The sequence below is a fragment of the Rhincodon typus genome, chromosome 1 (assembly GCF_021869965.1).
Source record: "Rhincodon typus isolate 14 chromosome 1, sRhiTyp1.1, whole genome shotgun sequence".
Classification (NCBI taxonomy): Eukaryota; Metazoa; Chordata; class Chondrichthyes; order Orectolobiformes; family Rhincodontidae; genus Rhincodon; species Rhincodon typus.
Window position 1 is genome coordinate 174,067,858 of NC_063332.1, and position 13,700 is coordinate 174,081,557.

General features: G+C 39.0%; 1 protein-coding gene across 1 annotated transcript in view; it reads right to left on the minus strand.

The window, feature by feature from the left end:
- Positions 1-298: 298 nt before the first annotated feature.
- The window catches only part of trmt10a (tRNA methyltransferase 10A), an 18,821-nt gene continuing 5,419 nt past the window's right edge, over positions 299-13,700 (minus strand). Inside the window, exons 2-8 of the mRNA XM_048602748.1 lie at positions 11,785-12,057; positions 9,671-9,833; positions 8,729-8,800; positions 7,204-7,278; positions 6,327-6,476; positions 5,066-5,171; positions 299-2,865 (exon numbers count right to left, since the gene is read on the minus strand). Coding sequence (XP_048458705.1) covers positions 2,597-2,865; positions 5,066-5,171; positions 6,327-6,476; positions 7,204-7,278; positions 8,729-8,800; positions 9,671-9,833; positions 11,785-12,020 — 1,071 coding nt within the window. The 5' untranslated portion in view covers positions 12,021-12,057 and the 3' untranslated portion in view covers positions 299-2,596. The remainder of the gene's footprint in view (positions 2,866-5,065; positions 5,172-6,326; positions 6,477-7,203; positions 7,279-8,728; positions 8,801-9,670; positions 9,834-11,784; positions 12,058-13,700) is intronic.

Below are 13,700 nucleotides of genomic sequence, written 5' to 3' on the forward strand. Positions count from 1 at the left end.
TAGTATTCACCTTTTAAGAAGCAATTTGTTCTTGGGATGACAGTTCGCCATGAATAAATCTCATTCATGGAAAGCAATTGCTGTTGGCAAAGCCAGCATTTATGAACAATCTCGAATTGTACTTGACAAAGTCGCAGTGAGCTGCCAGCTGATAACTGAGCAGGTTGCTGTTTCAGAGGGCCAGATGAGGGTTACAAAATATAATTGACTCTTGAGTTACATACAGGCCACACCAAGTAAGGGTGGCTAATTCCTTCACATTAGTGATCACATAGGTTTTTATGGTCACCATTACTAATACTAGCTTTATTTCTAATTCCAGAGTTATTGAATTAATTGAAGTTAGTCAGATTTTCTGTTAGTCAGATATGAATTCAATACCTCCAAATGATTGATCCAGGCCACAGGATTTTCTAACATATTTAATATCAAAAGAAGATTTGCATTGATAAAAATCAACTTTCAGAAAATGAAAAGCTGAGATTGGTAAAGACAATAACATCAAAAATCATTGAATGCAAAACAAAAATATTAAAAACTAGTGGCATCAACAGTAATGTTGTACCAAGGAAGATATTGGTAATAAAAATGACAATAAATTAGCTTTGAAAACAAATATTTGTTGAAGCTTTTCTTCTTGCACTCATTAGGACAACTTGCAAGAAATGCCGATGTAAAAAAAACACTACCACCTATGCTGTATGAAGGAAGAGTGCTGGTTGGTTGGCAAGTAAACACAGACTCTGGTGTGTTGAGAATGCACCAGTTAGATGATGACTGACTGTTAGCTGCCAAGCTTTGTTTACATTTAAACCAGGCAGGGTGGTTCAGATTAGTCAATCATTGGTAAGAGGCAATGAACCAGAGAATGGCTGTCATCTATTTCTCAGCACTTGGCCTGTAGCCTTGTATTCAGTTATTCATCTACACACCTCCTAAATGTTGTCCTACTCCATGACTTAAGCACAGAAACCAAGGGTGACAGTACTGAGGGCAATGCTGTCTTTTGCATTTAAGCATGAAATCGAGATCATAAGGGCGTAAATAAAAGATCTCGTGTCACTCGATCAATAGCATCAAAATAAATCATCTGATCATTGTTAAACTGCTGGTTTTGGAAGTTTGCTGTGTATAAATCAACTGTCGCATTTCTTACATTCTAACAGTAACTATTCTTCAAAAGTGCACCATTCACTGCAGTTTTGTGGTTGCGATAGGTCTTAAGGGTTAATCTTTCTCCCCTGTGTATTATATGGCAACTCAGCTAATTGTTATTGCTGTATTGACTATAGTAGTGTACTTTTTGTCCTTGCGCATGTGTACTTTGTGTTACTCAGACTGTTCTTGCCATTACCCTGCAAAGTCCATGTTGTATAGTTTTGAAGATGAGACAGCCAAACATTGTCTGACAACAGTGCCCTTCCAATGATTGTTCAGACTGAATTTGTGCAGTGAATTCTCCTAGATCCAAATTAAAGTATGATGTCTGTCTGCTTATGGTTGAAAGCTACAATAAAACGTTATGATTAAACATCTAATAGTTGTAGTTATTTGACTGAGTCACTGTTGATCATCTACCCCGAACCTCATGCAAACTTTGTTGCTACTGACTCTTGTGTCCCACCTTTCAAAAAGGTCTCCAGACTGGGACAGGGTTCAATTGAAAATTTCAAACCTGAGATTTTTGTTAGAAAAAAAGCAAAGGAAGATTCTGAAGTTAGGATACAGGTCAGTCATGTTAGAAATAACTAGTGGAACAGGCTCACCAAACTGAATAGCCTCCTCCAGTCAAAGCTCTCATGAACCACAAACTGCACAGCAAGTAATAATATAAATCAATTTTACTGCACAGCTTTTGATCGAATCAACAGGAACCAAGTGGAATGAATAATTAAAAAGGTACTCATCACCCGTCATTAAGCATGACCATAATAACAACTGAAACGGAAGTACTCACAAGTACACACTTCTAAGGTAAGTTGTTTGGTCACTGATTCCACTGTACATCAGTGCATCATCCTGAAATTTTAACTGACCATACTGTTATTTGATGACTACCGGTATGCTCTTCTAAAACCTGAGATTGTTTTTATAGCAGCTTAACATTTTGCAGTTAATTCGGGTATCAGGAATAGAAATATTAGTTTTGAACCAGATGTATTTGTGTGCACGTTATATACAAAGACCATATTCACAGAAAATACATTCAATCTGTGGGAATAAATTAACATTCTCATACTAGTCAGTGGCTTAGGAATTGCTCTGTGTATAACAAGCCAAAATTCTTTAGGTTAATGCAAAGTAACTAAAGTACCTATATGTATATAGACAATGATTGCAGGTATCGCATTTTTAAACTCCAGCAACTTTAACACAATGATTGTAGTCATTGACGTAGGAACAACTAATGGTCTGACTTGAAATATATCAAAATTTTGTGTCCAAACAAAATTCTCTGAACTCGTAGCATCTTAAATATCAAGTGGTAATACAAGAAAAAATGGAAAGTGTCATGAGGGCAAATCAAAAGTCCTGCTTTTGGATTATTTTAGGCATACCAAGACTCAAAATAATATTTAGTCAAATGGTGGGGATGCTAGGTTTCACCATCTATTTCTTCATTAATTTCTGTGTCTTGCTTTTCACAGTTTAATTCACTGACTTGTTTTTCTTCTTGTGCAAGAGCTTCTGATGCTGCGGTCCCATTTTCTACAGAATCGCAAGAATCTGAGTCACCTTCAGGCTCATTTTGTTCTGTGCTGATGGGATGGGGGGCAGGTACAGCTCCTTTGCGTTGTGGCAGGATACTGAAAAAGGCTTCTTGCCAGTTCTGCTTTTCCAAATACATGAGGATTATCTCAAATACTGTAGGAATCAAAATTTGCATTTAGGTGTTAAACAGCAGAATGAACTTGGTACTTTTTCTTGTGTGATACCGTAGAGCTGCTGACAATTAGTGAAATAGATTAAGAAGTTCACCAAGAAATAAGCAAGGAAACTTTTGTTCATGTTTGACAACATATAATCCATTAGTACGTAGTGGTATTATCCCCATCTCTGAAGTTGAAGGCTCAGTTTCCTGTTCCAGAGGTGTGTAATTACATGTTTGAACGGGTTGATTAAAATATAATCCATTACTGTGATAGCTTTTCTTATTTCACTGAGCCATGTGGCTCCCAAGGACCACAAAGACGATTGTCTGCTCAGGGTGCAAGAAACATCCCTTGAGTCAAATGCATGATGCAAAATTTATTCCTGTTTTTACTCCATTGTCTGCATCTTACCCCAAAAACCCCATTTATTTCTTTCCTTTGGAAATAAGCAGCCATAAATAAGAAAAAGATTGTAACCAAGATCTCACATGCAGGAAATTTGACTTCTATCTCACCTCATTGCTCCCTTACCTTGGTCCTGCAATGTAATACCTGACTTCATTTCATCATTGTATCTTACAGCATCTACATTGTATCTACAGCATCAGCATTGTATCTTACAATATCTACTATTCTGACTCTCCAGTATAATACTCATGCTGTGAAGTTCAAACTCAGCAAACGCCTTATTTGATGTGTGACATTGGAACAGCTGAAGACATGCGCCATAACAAACTCTATGCTTTCAAAAGAGTACACGATCAGATAAATTCCATTCCATGTATGATAATGTCATTAATTGTGTTGAAACATTCATGCTTCAGTTTATCGTCTGGACAGCCTTCATATAGGTTTTTTGGCACAGTCATCTATCGAAGCTCATTAAGTGGCAGGATGGCAATTTTCTTGCCCCTAAGTATATTTCTAATTCCTTTTTGACAATTATTACCGAACCTACTTCCACCACCCCCTCAGTATATTCAGGATCACAGTAACTACTGTGTAAAAACAATCATCTACTCTGTCAACTGGTTATTAAGCTTTCCACATGTGAGAACAATTGCTTGTTATTTACTCAATCAAAAACCTCATAATTTTGAGCATCTCTATAAAATCTCCCTGTAACTTTCTGTGTTCCACAAACAATCCCAGTTTCTTAGTGTCTCCACTTAACTTAGATTCTTTACCACTGGTATAATTGTGATAAATCTCCTCTACACTCTTCTCCAAGGCACTTTCATCCTTCCAAAGGTGTGGTGTCTAGGACTGAACACTTTACATCCAGCTGAGGCCCAAACAATAATCGTTTTTCATAACTTCCATGTTTTTGTGCTTTGTGCCTCTATTTACATTTTCAGATGAATACTTGTTTCAATAGTCAGAATCTCCAAGGTCCATTTGAAACTTTTAGAAGAGTGGGCAGAACCAACTTTATTGGGCAGAAAGCAAAAATTCAGTTTTCTGATGCTGCATTAAAGTTTTGGTATTTAGCTTTTGAAACTTTTTGGGTTGATTGGCCTTCCTGGCATTCATTAACATACCATGAATAATCATTAACACCACAGCCTGTCGGAATCACATTCATAGATGCAGGCTTGTTTGGCTAAAACAGGAAATGTGTGTTTACAAAGCCAAAGGAGTAAACTTTTTTCAAAATTTGGTGAGCAGAAACCTCTTTGCTAACTTGGCCTCTTCATAATTGGCCTGCTGTGTTCATTCAGCTCTACACCTTGTTATCTCTCTTCTTCATAATTGAGCTGTTTCTGTGTATAAACACTTGCAGTATAAGGGGCGAAGCCCAAATGATTCAACAAGCCTGACCAAACAAGGCAACCACACTAATAGCAGAAAATCTGACCTGAAAAACTCTTTCATGCAGTAAGTGGTTCTGAGCTGGAATACACTGCCTGAGATTGTGGTGAAGGTAGGATCAATTGAGGCTTTCAAAAGGAAGTTGGATCATTATCCGAAAAGGAAACATTTTCAAGGCTCCAAGGAAACAGCAGGAGAATTGCACGAGGTCAACTGCCACTTCTGGGGACCAGTAAAGACTCATTTGGCTAAATGGCCTCCTTCTGTGCTGTAACTATATTATGACTTTATAATTACATGTATACAACATAAAAGCAGTATATTAAAAACAACAATTAAACTACATATCCTCATCACAGAAGAATTATTATGACACTTACCATGATTTACAGTTAACACTTTACGACTATCCATTTTTACATAGTTTCCAAGGGGAAGTTGCGCATGTGCGATTCCCAACTCCAGTGCTTTATTGTATGTTACGCCCTGAAATAGTAGCCATGGAAGACCTAAGGTTAGTAATGCTGAATCCGTTTTGTCAAAGCACTTAACTTTAATTTTGTATGAAGTAAACTTCAACAACTTGAATTTACATTGCACACTTGTCTGGAATCTCTGAGCTATCGCTGAGCTATTACAGAAACAAAACAGAAATTGCTGGAAAATCTCAGCAGATTATGGCAGCCTGCACCAGTCTGCTATTAACACAACCTCCAGCGGGATGCCACCACCAGACACATTTTCCCCTCCCCTCCTTTGTCAGCCTTCCACAAACACTTCCCTGTGGGACACCCTGGTCACTCTTCCTTCACTTCCAACATGTCCCCATAGCCTAATAGCACCTTCTCCCGCAATCACAAAAGGTGAAACATCTGCCATTTACTTCTACTCTGTACACTATCCAAGGCCTCAAACACATCTTCCAGGTGAAGTAGCACTTTACTACACTTCACTCACTCTAGTCTCTTACATTTGCTGCTCACAATGTGGTCTCCTTTACATTGAAGAAACAAAGCACAGACTAACTTTGCAGAACACCTACATTCTGTCCACAATAAAGACCCTGAGCATCCAGTTGCATGCCACTTCAACACACTACTAACTTCTCTGACAAACAGCTGTGTCTCAGGCTTGCTGCAGTGCTCCAGCGAAGTTCAGCATATGCTGGAAGAACAGCACCTCATTTTCCACTTGGGAACCCTGCAGCCTTCTGGACTTAATATCGAGTTCAACAATTTTAGGGCTTGAGCACTGTTCCCCAGGTTGTCCCCCATACAGTGGGGGTCTTGTTATCATAGGGGCTGCTACCACACTATCCACTGTCAGCTACTAGTAGACCCCATCAGCAGCTATTCATTCTCCTAGGCTGGTTTTTATCCACTTCTTTGTCTATCCAACTGTTTTTCTCTCTCTTTGGGCTCTATCTCCACCTATTGTTCACTCCTCCCTGCTCCGTGTCTTCTCTACAAAAACAATTTTCCTAGCTGCTATCAGTTCTGAAGAAGGGTCACCAGACCCAAAATGTTAACTGAATTCTCTCCACAGATGTTGCCAGACCTGCTGAGATTTTTCAGCAATTTCTGTTTTTTGTTTAATTAGAGCAGGGAATGTTAGCTTTAGAGCAGGGAAGATGCAGAGTACCTTGTGGTGATTATGGTCAACCAAGCCACCTATGATATAAGCTTTTGTTGCATCCAGATCATTCAGCACATTGGGAGAATCAGAAGTGAGATAAACCAAGTCTTCCTTCTTTATGGCTTCACTGACGTGTTCAGGCGTAACAGTAATTCCCTGACAAAGTCAAATTATAACAAAGCATGTCATTGCCATTAGTATTAACAATAACAATTTGCATGTACATAGCAACTTTAACATGGTTAAAAAGTTCTAAGGCACTTCACCTTACCAATCAATACTTAGAACAGCCACATAAGGACTAAAGATAGCTGGGTTTCAAAAGAGAGAAGGGTTTGACAGGTGATGAGATTCAGGGTGGGATTTCCAGAGTGGAGGGGCTTGGAGCTAGGCAGGGCCACCATTAGAGGAGTGATTAAATTCAGGGATGTGTAGGCAGCCATAAATGGAAAAGCACTGAGATCTCAAAGGATTGTAGAGCAACAGGAGCCTTTAGAAACCGTGAGTGGCAAAGCCACTGGGGGGCTTATAAATCAAAATTGAACATTTTAAAATTGAGACATAGTCATACTGCAGGGTCAATGAGAACAGGCAGGGATAGGTGAACGAGATTTGGTGTAAATTGGGTTATGGGCAGTAGAATTTTGAATAGGCAAGTTTCTGGAGGGTGGAAAATTGGACGCAAACCAGGAAAGCAACGGAACAGTCACATCAAGAGGTGACAATTCAGTGGGTTGATGCATTAAAGTGAAAGTCTATTTTCTGCTAAAGCACAAAGGCTGATGAAAACAACAGTTCATGATAGTCTAGGCAATCATCACAGCTAAAATCTTAAGTCACTGCTTCCAGTTTAAGAAATATTTTGTGCAAAATTTCTTTGTACCTTCCAGTTGACCCAGCCTTTGTCATTTTCATCCATGTTCTTCTTCAACTGTCCACTATGACTGGTCAAATACATCTATTCAGAAATGAGAACTGGAATCAATAGCTACTCAAAGTCCATTGTCGGGACGAAGGTAAAAGGCTGAGCTTGAATAATACCTTATCAAATCCGTCAAAGATTGTGATGTCCTTCATATACATGAATTACATTGAGGTACATCGCCTACTCTCTTTTAGGTCAAATAATGTGGTCATTTTTGCACACAGCTAGACCCCACTAAGAACAACACTACCTATTTTCATTAAACAGTTCAGGGAATTTTTAGTGTCAACAGCAACAGGTGAACAGAACCTTGATTTTCATCTAGTTCATGTCCCTAATAATATTCTCTTCCCTCAATGTAGCATAAAGTTTCAGCCTTGATTATGTCCTCAATGGCCAGGACGACTGACGTGAGCCTTTTGCCCAAGAGGCAAGGTTGATTAGCAGTTGATGCTTCTACACAGGTTTCTCTTACCCTCAACAATCTGCCTTATTTGTTAAAAACAAAATTACTTTATAAAATTCTACTCAGAGAACAACAGGCATTCTGTTCTCAAAAGTCCAGTTATGGTTAATGTCTTGGTTTGCTGACCAAACCTACTTTATCTTCTTGTCTTCAAGCAATCACGGTTGTCATCACCCAGACAACCATAACTGAGAATTTTTATGGTGTGGCAGAGCCTTGTTATTATTCTCAGGGAATATTTCGTAATATCACAGTCTCTAATTATTGAATGCATAAATGGTTTGTTTATTGTCACTTGCATTTTATAGTGAATAATACAGTGAAAACCTTCAACAGTTCATGCCACATTCAATGCCATTTTTAATAGTTTAAGAATAAAAAGGATTAATGGGACTACAATTATTGGAAACAAACTGATGCAAAGAAATATAAATATATTCTGGTTTTAATTTACATACTTGAAACTCGAAATTTATTAAGAATTGAACCAAGCAGAATTCAAGGTTCTGCAATTGACAAACGTATTTCAAGGTGGTTCATCTCAGCAGTTTTCTTCCTCCCATCCTGCTCATCACTACTCATACCAGGGAATCTGCTGGTATGATACATCATGCTCACTTTATTAATAAAAGTTGTCACTTTACTTCGAGATAAATTAGAAAATCATTTGAAATTCATCCTTGCATTCATAATTCTTAGTAGTTATGTACATTGTAGTTTAATGTGGTAGGTGGGGAGTGGCTAGCCAAGTACAGAGTCACCTTAAGTAAATGATTCAACTTCTTATCAAAGAAAATCAGAAAAATAAAAATATTGAAGAATAGGTAAACTTCAATCAGAAAGTCATATTAACAGCAGTTTGTAAGAATTGGAGAGCTTAGTCTGGTCTGCTCCTTTGTAAAGGCAGTTACTGGTATTTCAAGTTGGAATTGTCGCTTTTAAGAAAGGGAATGGCATCATTTTCACATTTGTGTATTATCTGTTTTGGAGATCAAAAACTATAGTGTCAAGACTCACCCTCACAGGATGTGCTGCTTTTCGATTTTCTGCGTAACATCTCTGAATCTGTTTATGCAGTTTTTTGACATCCTAAATAAAAAAAAACAATTAGGCACACCCTAGTCTTGTGGCTTTAACGCTATAAACACCTCAGGAATGAAATAAAAATAATTAGATGCTCATTTCGTTTTCCCAATACACTTATTCACCATCCCTCAGCCCAGTCCAACTTTTAAAAAAAAACTGATCACAAAGCATACTGTAATGCCATGCCACTGGGGAAAGCAAGTAAACTGTTCCCAGATTTTTCTTAGTATTACACAATAAGCAGCCACCACAAACTGCTGGATTTTCAAAAGTAGGAAATGCAGTCTTTCAACAGCAGCACTATGCAGAGTTCTGGTCTCTATATAACAAAAGGTTCAAGGCACTGGAGAAAGTGTGAAAAAGATGTAGGGGGAAAATACCAGAAACCATGAACAGGTTGCAGGCCCTTTGTCTAGCAGAAGGGAAATTTAATACAGGAACCCAATAGAAGTCTTTAAGATCAACAAGGGGTTTAATATTGTAGACACAGTGAAGGAGCTTTCACTTGTGACGGTAACAAAATATTGAGGGACTTAAATATAAGGCAGTTACTAAGAAGCCCAAGAGGGAATTCAGAAGTAGCTTATTTGAACAGGGTGGATAGCATGTGGAACTTATCATCATCTGGGAGAAGTTGAGATAAATAATATAAAAACATTAAAGCAGCAGATTGATAAATACTTGTGGAAGAAAGGGACAGAAAGATATACAATAGGATGTTACACGGTAAGGTGGGAGGAGGCTTATATGGAGCTTAAACACCTGCACAGATCACACGCTACCACTGAATGACCATATATTCTATGTATTTCTATAAAACTGCTGCGTGAATTTAGACAGTCATTGCAACTTTAGTCTGTCATTCTTCTTCACCTTCAACACCATTAAACTATCAAAGCTGCAGTCCAGTACAACACGAAGGTTACTTGGAGTGGCATCTCTCTTAAAGCGTTTCCTGGCAGATTCTTCATGTCTTTCCTCATTTTGAGTTTGACGTTCTAGCTTTCTTTTAAGCTTTTTCTCTTTACGCTTTTGCCTGGCCCAAGAAGAACAGAAAGATTAGTGGGAAATGGTTAAGTTTGCACTTTTAATCATTGAAAGAAAGGATATCCACTAAGAGTCTTGTGAAACAGTGGTAAACTCCCTCTTTCTGGGCTAGAAGATCTGTGTTCAAGTCCGGTTTTCAGAGATGTTTCATAACATGTCTGAATTACTTAAAAGCATTTCTACCTAACCTGCTATTTCACATAGTGGTAGTGTCCCCATCTCTGGGCCAGAAGGTCTGGGGTCAAGCCTCTCCTCAGGTTGTAATGCATGTCATAAAATGTTCAAACAGGCTAATTTCAAAACAAACAAGCTCCTTGCTCCATTTTAAGATCTTCTTATTCATACAAAAACACATTATTAGGACACTCAGTTAGCTCAGACTGTTAAAGCATATTGCTAGTAATGCCAAGGTTTAGTCCCTATAGTGGCCAGCTCTCCATGTTTCCAGCAAAACACACATTTTCTAAGTCGACGTTTTGGGTTGGGACCCATTTTCTGAAGAATGGTCCCAACCCGAAACATCGACTTTCCTGTTCCTCCAATGCTGCCTGGCCTGCTGTGTTCCTCCAGCTCCACACTTTGTTATCTCTGACTCCAGCATCTGCAGTTCTTGCTATCTCACACATTTTCTAAGCGCTTTTGGCGCACTGGTAATGTTCCTTCCTTTCAATCAGAATGTTAAGGTTTAAGTCCAATTGCAGGATTTGGTGGCCTCGGAAGTGCATCATAATATGTCCAAACAGGTTGCTTAACACAACATATCTGAATACTTCTGTCTATTTAATGTGCATAATAGACTGTTCTGAAGAAAGGTTACTGACTTGAAACATTAACTCTTTCTCACCACAGAAGCTGCTATACCATCTTAACATTTCCAACATAATTGTTTTTATCTTAAATTCCCAACAGCATCTATAGTATTTACTTTTGTAAGAGTTCTAATGTTCTTTTTGTTTCTCGCTCTCCAATCATATCTTTTATCTCTATTTTGCTTTCTCTGCAGATTAGCTATTCTAACTTACACTTTCTTAATTATACTGTGCATGTAGGAATCTTCAATACAACTGGTTCATGAGAATTCACAACAGAGGATACTGAAATGCTCCAACTCTTTAATCATCACAAGTTCCATGAGCAATTGCTCATGGAAAATCTGAGAAAATGCAGACTTAATAAATGCTGGAGACTATTCACTGATGATTAAGTCAAATTTCAAAATATTTGTTTTTTTTAAGATTAGGCTTACCAGCTATAACTGCACCTAGTATTTGAATCGCTTAATTATTCAGGAAGGTACTTGTTAGTAATAATTGGTGATCTACAGGCATTCAGAAATACATGGCAGGAGAAAAATGTACGTGTAGCAGGCATCGAAGCAGTTATCTCCCTGCTCATCTTCCCTGAAATGCAATGTGTATGCACTTTGAGCTTTTAAGGAAGTAGTTTAAAGTCTCCATAGAGACTTTTTAAAAATTCATTTATGGCGTCACTGACAAGGCAGCATTTATTGCCCGTCCCTAATTGCCCAGAGGGCAATTCAAAGTCAACCACATTGCTGCGGGTCCGGAGTCAAATGTAGGCCAGACGAGGTAAAGATGGCAGTTTCCTTCCCTAAAGGGCATTAGTAAACCAGAATGGGTTCATGGTCATCTTTAGACTCCTGATTCCAGAATTTTTTTAATGAATTCAAATTCCACCATCTGCCATGGCAGAATTTGAACCTAGGTCCCCAGAACATTATCTCAGTCTCTGGATTAACAGTCCAGCGATGATACCACTAGGCCATCGCCGCCCCCTAGGGTGAGATTGTAAAACCTCCAAGCCTCAAAACACCAGTAAAACTCCCAGAAGAATTCTGACTTGTTCGTTCACAGTAAATCAGTGGGTCCAAACGGAATTAAAGTGGAGGGGTATGTACACAATAACTTATTCCCACTTACTTGCGATGCTCTTTTTGGTCTAGCCACTGTTTCTCTCTCATTAACTTTTTCATCTGCCTTTTTGACATTGGCTCCATTCTCCCGAGATTCCAAGCATTGTCCTCCATTTGATCTTTCCCTTCCATGGGATTGCATTCATTGATTCCACGTTGTTCCAATCTTTCACTGCTTGAATCCCCAACTTTTGCTAAGGCTCCTGATAGTTCTATTCCTTCTTCATGTGCTTCGGACGCCATGGTTAACCTGGCATTTGGGAAGCACACTACATCATCACTGAAAAAGAAATCAGTTGTGTTAATTATGTCCATGAATTCTTCTACATACTTTTTCACAAACTAAAATAGAGTGCACTGTTGAGAGATTGATATAAATTACTCTGCAGTTTTGCCAGTAATTTGATTTTAAAAAACTTTAATAATTTCATTTTTAATTCTTTCTTTTCCAGATGCATGGGTACAATTTTGTTAAACCAGTTCCTAAAGGAACAAAGTTTATTTCTGATTCTCACCACCTGACCCTTAGAACAGTCCACTCACAGCCATCTTCCTCTAACAAATCCAACATTATTTAAGAAGTGAAAAGTAGAATAATGAAAAAAGACCAGATTAGTCAAACAATAATTGCCATTCAACAGACAGTTTTCACTTGGAAATTTCTAACAAAAAACATGAACATATGACACTTGAGGCAATCTATATATAGGGAGTTGGTGAGGAAGCAGGAGATAGAAAATTGGGACAATGGTTGCTACTCAAATAGACAAGATGTCACAGGAATCCTGTAGCTTTAGCTGTTCACTATAGTTATAAATGATTGGGAGGGTGAAATAAAGCCATTTTCAGACACCAGTTTAGGTTATGAATGTGGATGGAAGCAGAGGCTAGTGAAGCTACATTGATAAATTAAGGGGCAGAGATGTGACAATGAATTAAACATTACAATAAAATAAAGAACTGTGGACGCTGCAGATCTGAAACACAGAGAAACAGAAATTGCTGGAGAAGGATCATTGGACCCAAGACATTAACTCTGTTCTTCTCTCCACAGATGCTGCTAGATCTGCTGAGATTCTCCAGCAAGTACAGTTTTTGTATGTTTCTAATACGTTAAGTGGATGTGGAAGGCAATTTGAGACATGGAGATATGTGAATTTTCACTTTGGATCCAAGACAAATTCACTGTCAGTAAGGTCTAAATAACAAGCAGCTTGGAACTGTTCAGGGGAACAGAGGCTTTGGAGTGCAAAGAAAGACATCATAGAAACTAGTGGGCAGAGATAAGTAATTTAAAAATTAATGGGTAGATGGCCTATATGCCAAAGGGGACAGGTAGCCAGGGAAGGGGGATATGATGAACAGTAGAGGAGAACAAAAATGGTATAAGGGGTGGGGGATTGCAGAAGGGTAGAGAGGGATGGAGGCTAGGAAGGGGGAAGAGACAGACGGGAAGAGGTGTAGTGTGACAACAGCAGGACCAAGAGTTACCAGGGTTGGTGGGAGAGTAGGCACAATTGGGGAGGGAGCAGGGGATGGGGTCACTGTAGGCAAGGGGATACAATGAGGGGAGCAAGGAGTGAGCAGTTAAAGAGCAAGCATGGGAGAGGGTAATTAGATAGTTCATCTTGGGGGAGAGCGGGAGGCAAAGAGGATGCAGTGGGAAAGCAGGCAGTGGAAGGGCTTACAGTGGAGGAGGGACCATGAGGGGATACAATGGCGAGGGTATGGACAGAGAATTCCTTTGGGAAGTAGGAAATAGGGGATCACATGGAGGATGGGGAACACTGAGGAGAGACTCAAGTGGGGAAGGGCAAGAGAGAGACATGCAGTGGTGGAGGGGACAGAGGGAGGACTGTGGTGTTATTGTGGGGCAGGGACTGAGAAGGGTGGTCGCTGTGTGTGTGTGTTGGGGTGGGGGGG